The sequence below is a fragment of the Sprattus sprattus genome, assembly GCF_963457725.1.
Source record: "Sprattus sprattus genome assembly, chromosome: 14".
In the NCBI taxonomy this organism is placed as follows: domain Eukaryota; kingdom Metazoa; phylum Chordata; class Actinopteri; order Clupeiformes; family Clupeidae; genus Sprattus; species Sprattus sprattus.
In genome coordinates this window covers 16,921,772-16,927,771 of record NC_137912.1, presented here as the reverse complement: position 1 = coordinate 16,927,771, position 6,000 = coordinate 16,921,772, and the positions used below count along the sequence as shown (strand labels likewise).

Genomic DNA, 6,000 nt, shown 5'->3' with positions numbered 1-6,000 from the left:
CTCTGTTGGGCTTCATTGTGTGGACAGTGGGCGCACGTCTGTATCCAGCACATCCCCTGCTATGGACGCTCTGAAGGGCACCATGGAGAGAATGGTTCTGTGTGTGGATAATGCCAGAGCTGCTCAGGAGAGGCTCGAGGCCCTTGCCTCAAGTGGTGTCCTCCGACCCTTCATCCAAGACCTGGTGGATCAGCTCCAGGAGGTCATCTCCTGTAGAAAAACCTCAGTCCCCTTCCATATTCAGAGATCTGCATCTGATCCTGTCATTTCACTGACTAGAGGAGAAAACAGGGGTCAAAGGGGGCTAGCAATGCATAGAGGCCTGGAGATCACTCTGGCCTACACACAGAAGGTTGTTCGATCTCTACTGCGGGACTTACTGATTGCCCTACCCCAGCCTTGGGCAAAGAATGAGAAAGGTGCCTGCTTCTCCAAGACTTCCCTTAGGCCCTCGGCTAAGGTGTGCGCTGATGTGGTGGAGGTTTTCACTGTGGTGTTGGCGCGACATGTGATGGCATCGCTACCTGAGAGGCAGGCGGATCACTTATCCCCTTCACCATCATCAGCGTCCTTACAGTCCCACTCCAGCCTGGCCAGTGGCAGCATCGCCAGTGTCTCGCTAGGGCCACCACACGCTATCAGCCTCAACTTTGAGGGTGAAGACTACCGGTGCCTGGTGGCGACCCTGGTGGTGAAGCTGCTGCTGAAGGTCAGCGAGGCGACAGAGGGAGATCATCTCCTGGGCATTCCAGGCCTTTCCCTGATGCTCACGAACAGGGTGCTGTTTGAGTTCTGTGCCATGTCCGGCCTATCCAGGAGTGAAGCCTATCCCCCAAAATTGGCAATTCCGAAGGTCTACAGGGTCGTCTACAGGAAGCTGCTGGCCGAGTTTGTCACCAAAGAAGAACTTAAAAGGGCCCTTTGTGCTCAGCGACTCTCTTTCAGCAAGCGCTTGGTTTATCTCCTCTGTGATGAGCTGCTGAAGCAGTGTCACAATGTGAGGGTGGCAAATCTCTCAAGTTCAAACAGGAAAGTGATGGATGCTAATGTTAAGCATGAGGCCAGCATTCCTTATTCAGGGAAGAACAGTGAGAGAAAGATTTCTACCAAAGCCTCTTTTTTCTTCAGGGGAAGGCACTCTTCAAAGAAGGTAAGTACTCACTACAGTCAGCTTAATTTGATGTAACTAGAGATGTCTCACGGTATGATTTTACTCTCTCTACTGGACGACCTTAATTTCCCTCAGGATCAATAAAGTATCCATCTCTCGCCAATCAGCTCTTCTGCAGAACCAACCAAGTGATGCCAGATTGGGGTGTGGCCCACCACACAACCAGTGCATCTGTTGAATACTGTGATGGAGGTGAGTTTAAATGAGTTATGATCATGGGTTAGCATTATCAAACCCTGAAGCAGGTCTGTTAGATGATGGATGGTGATTGCAATGATGGTGTCTGTTGCAAAAAAGAAAAAAAAAGTACACACGCTAAAGGCTTGATGTCATTAAGCTTACTGATACAGACTGAAAAGTGTGTGGCTTATAGCTGCTTTGAACTGAACAATTTGTAGTTAGTATTGATAAATGATGCCTTCATTAACTATACTCTATTATAATACTATAAGAGTATTAACCAGATGCTTTAGGAGTACCTATGTCTTGGTGCTTTTGCTTTTCAACTGAGAAAAAGCTAAACGTCCTTGTTGTTTCGGTTCGTACTTAAGGCCAAAGCTCCTCTGTTTCTCTGAATGAGGAGGTCACAGCAAGCCGCGGCCACCTGGAGGATATTACCATAGACAACTCGGGCTCAGGGGACGGGTCCCTCGGAGTCACCGTCTCCGTGGACAAAAACAGCAGTCCCACCTTATTCTCCAGGATGTTTGACAGATTGTCCACCGTTTTCTAGACAGATCTCTCTGATCTGTGTATCAGTCATAGCTATTTTGGTTAAAATAGATTGTTAATGACAAATGCATTTTATTGTTTCTAGAAATAAAGAAATGGGAACATAAAATCGATTGAGTTTCCAAACATATATTGTTATGTAGACATTCTGTACGTAGAACTCCCTTACCATAATTTGTTTGGTAATGCTGATCACACACACAAATGAAAGTTGCTTGACCAAAACATTGGTCAAATTATTGAACAAAGAATGTCTTTTCTTTCCCTGAGTTACTAATGAAACAAAGTAAGAATGACACAACATAATTTCAGCAAAAAAAAACATGATGGTTCTTTTTTTGAACTTTTGAAAACGATTATTGCTTAACTTAAAGTAAACTCAAAGTAGACACTCATCAACAATGGCATTTCTGATGCCTAAAAGCATAAATTAAAAGTCTTGTGTTTAAGTCTCTTGAAAACATGGTCACGAACGACACATACGCACACATGAACACACAAACAACGGTGTGCCAGTGCTCTTGGATGCAGCGGTGGCACGGGAGAGTCGGGCTAAGCGCCCTCACATGCCAAGGACTGTGATGGAGTGCATTTGGAACAGGTGTCCTTTGCTGTTCTTTTCATCTTCATTTGAGATGTCCATCAGGTTAGAGGCTTCCACCTACACAAACACACACACGCGCGCACGCACACACGCAATGTCATCAGTATGAATGCATCTATTACACTGACCAGTCCTGCTACGTGTATTCAGTATTCAGTCTATAGTTTGCACTTCTGTTTCCAACCTACTTGTGAAACTTATTTGTTATTTGTTTCCACTGTTATGGAGATAGAGGGAGGTATGTGACTTGGGACCTACAGTCAAGCCGGACAAGCGTTTTCAATTTGTCATTATGGGCTATTTTGTGTAGAATTTTGAGACAAAAAATGTCGTATCTATTGTACAATATGTCTGTAATGTAATACAATGTGGAGAAGGTGGAAGGGGTGTGCAGACATTCAGGCTGAACTGTTTGTATTTAGGTGACGCTATGTATTTAAACATGAATGCAGCACCCAGACAGGGAATCTGTAGCCTCTCGGGTGATAGCCTGTGTATAGACACATATTACCACACCTGATTCCATTTCTTGGGTTTCTGGTGGTAAATGGGCTCTGTGTCTTCTCTAGGAGGTGACCTGGTGAAGAGTCTGTTGAATAACAACAGTCACCATTTAACTGCAAATAACAAAACAATCCGTAAAACATGTCTATAAATGACAACCTGGAATATCTAACAGTTGAAACATGTTGTGCTAACTGAGGTGACAGAGCTCTCAATGCTGCCTTAAAAAGCTATTCATCTTAAATGGTTATAACATAAGTTGGAGTAATGGGTAGGAGTAACATGCTTTGAGATGTACAGAGATTCACATAAAAAAAAAAAACTTGGGCGGAGGGAGAGGGAGAGAGAGAGAGAGAGAGAGAGCACCTTATGAGTCGGTCTCTAGCATCCTGCTGAAATGTGCTGATCTTCTCTGGTAACAAGTGCAGAACACCGTTAGGGCCCTCACAAACCAAGCGATTAATCGCTGCACGCAAGTTATTTATCTGAAAATGACAAACAGGAGACAGGCCGATATCAGACTTTTATTACTTTTACTACTCTATGACAACCACAAATAGTTTGGTTGACAAAATTATCCTTATCATTTTGAAAATGTATACACCATGTCAATGTAATTATCATCATCATCATTATCTGTCAGTTTATAACGAATATGAGTGTGTGCGTGTTAGGTATTTTTATGCCTTGTGCTGGTTTAAGGAGAAGACACCGGACGAAGCTTCTTTTGTAGCAATGAATGAGTTTACTTGGTATTCAATAGATACAGTACAGCCGTCAATGCAAATGCAGTCACAAGTGGTACATTCAACATCTATGGCTGGAGAAGATCTTCTGACTATTACCCCAAAGGCTTTGGCTTTTAACCTCTAGTTCTGGCCCACTTTCTGTGATGTCATCCTCCTTGGTCAGCAACTAAAAAGCCCCCCTCCTCTCATCATGGGATACAGTTTCATATCAAGTCTGTCTGGTGTTCTTTTGTGTTTGTGCACAGCGGAACTCCCTGCAAATGTGGTTTGGGCTTTTGCCCATTTTAGCACATTTGCCCTAACTGTTTTAACTGCAGTGTACCTCACGATTTCAAGTCCTTCTTCCTGTCATATTAATACCATCCTTTTCCTCCTATTCAATCAATACAGCCTTTTCCCTCCCTAGCCCAGCAGGCCTGTTTACATTGTCTGTCAATATAGCCTGCTGGGCCTTTCCTCACACTGTCTTAACCAGTGAGTTACAGCTTTGCGTGTTCTGCTGAGTTACAGCTCTGTTGTTTCTGCTGAGTTACAGCTCTGTTGTTGCTGCAACTGCCAGGTGTTTACCAGCTTCCTGTAAACTTAATTGCTATTTTGTCACGCTATGGGTATATGCTTAATTTTATCTTACATGCGGGAGACTGAAAAGAGAGAAAGAGGGAGCGTGTGTGTGAAAGTGAATGTGAGTGAAACAGAGAGAGAGAGAAAGAGAGAGAGAGAGAGAGCGGAGTTGAGTGAGACCTCAGAGATATCGTCTGTGTCGATCCTGACATCAAAGGTGGTCTCAATGTCGTTGTCTGGCAGCAGACCGTCCTGAGACTGGACGGTGGGGCCAAGCCCACAGAGAGCACCAGTGAAGTGTTTGCGCTCCTCATCAGTTCTAAAGAGAAAACATACAAACATAAACACACAATTGATTCATTTCCATCTATAGCATTCCTTTAAAAGGCTTAATACTACTGCACAGTGGATCGTAATTCTTTAACACTTATCATGGCAAAATGATGAAATGACTATGGAACGCTGAAACTAAAAATATTTCTACTCCACAACAATATACAAAGACTTCCTGTATCTTTTTCATTTTTATACGGAACACCTGTTTCTATACTATGCATATCAAGCTAGAATTGTTTTTCTCCACTCCTGTGTTCCTCTATACATGGTCCATGACGGACACGTCGAGCTGAGGGGCGTTTCTATGGCAACCCACCGTAGCTCCATGACTGGGCAGAAGATGATGGTGATGAGAGCAGGTAGACCAAGGATGTGAGGCATCAGAGTGGTCTCCCTTAGTTGGATCCCAGAGCCTACACACACACACAAACAAATTCACACACATCCACGCACATACTTTGTTTCCAATTATTTTTCCATACACACATCAAAAATAGTGCAGACCCACACGCAGGCATAGAGAATGTAAACATTTCTTTGAAGAGGAGGCATAAACCTAATGACCAACATAGGCTTAACACAGTGAATGCACGGAGACTAACACACACACACACACACACACACACACACCTGAGGCACTGACAGACACTGATCCTGCCACCAGCATCCTGTTGTGGGTATACTGAGGATTGTCATTGATCGCCACCTGGTTAATGCTGTCCTGATCCAGGAGAACAGGCCTGAGGACACACACAGAAACACAGTAAATATGTATCCAATATGTTACCTCTATGGTAGTCTAACAAAGCACTGAAGTAGATCAGATGGTGTGCACTTTTGTTAAATATCTGTGTGAAGTTTGATAAGCTTTAAAAAAAATAAAAAATACACTCAGGAATGGGCTTGAAAACAAATGTCTGCAGATGAAATAAGGCCGGGTGAAACTTCGGTCAAGGCCATTTCTCAAAAAACAGCGTTAGGTCAGAAACCGGTGCAGGATATGCCCAAATATGATACGATTGTTTCCGGATCCAGAGGCCCTCTCCATAAAATAAAATGGGTACAGCCAATAGGAGGGGCCCATAGTTGTTCTAACATGAAAAGGAGTCTCATTGTGTGTGAGAGAACCAAGAATGTAAATCATGGGATGCACTCTGGTTTTTCTCTTCGCGTTTACTAGCAAATCAACCATTTTTACACTAAACCCTGCTGGATAATTATTCTGAACTAATTCTGAAGACACGTACGGTTGAAGTATTTTTAGTAAAAAGTTGAGAAAAATACTCACACACTAGACACACAAACTACACATACGCACACACTCACTAATAGAGTGAAGTATG

The 6,000-nt window shown here is 43.5% G+C and overlaps 1 protein-coding gene across 1 annotated transcript in view; it reads right to left on the bottom strand.

The window, feature by feature from the left end:
* Positions 1-2,465: 2,465 nt before the first annotated feature.
* The window catches only part of tdrd9 (tudor domain containing 9), a gene marked incomplete at both ends in the record, with an annotated part of 42,065 nt that continues 38,530 nt past the window's right edge, over positions 2,466-6,000 (bottom strand). Inside the window, 6 exons of the mRNA XM_080851646.1 lie at positions 2,466-2,564; positions 3,024-3,096; positions 3,378-3,496; positions 4,502-4,640; positions 4,974-5,070; positions 5,288-5,397. Of these exons, the coding sequence (XP_080707772.1) occupies positions 2,466-2,564; positions 3,024-3,096; positions 3,378-3,496; positions 4,502-4,640; positions 4,974-5,070; positions 5,288-5,397 (637 nt within the window). The remainder of the gene's footprint in view (positions 2,565-3,023; positions 3,097-3,377; positions 3,497-4,501; positions 4,641-4,973; positions 5,071-5,287; positions 5,398-6,000) is intronic.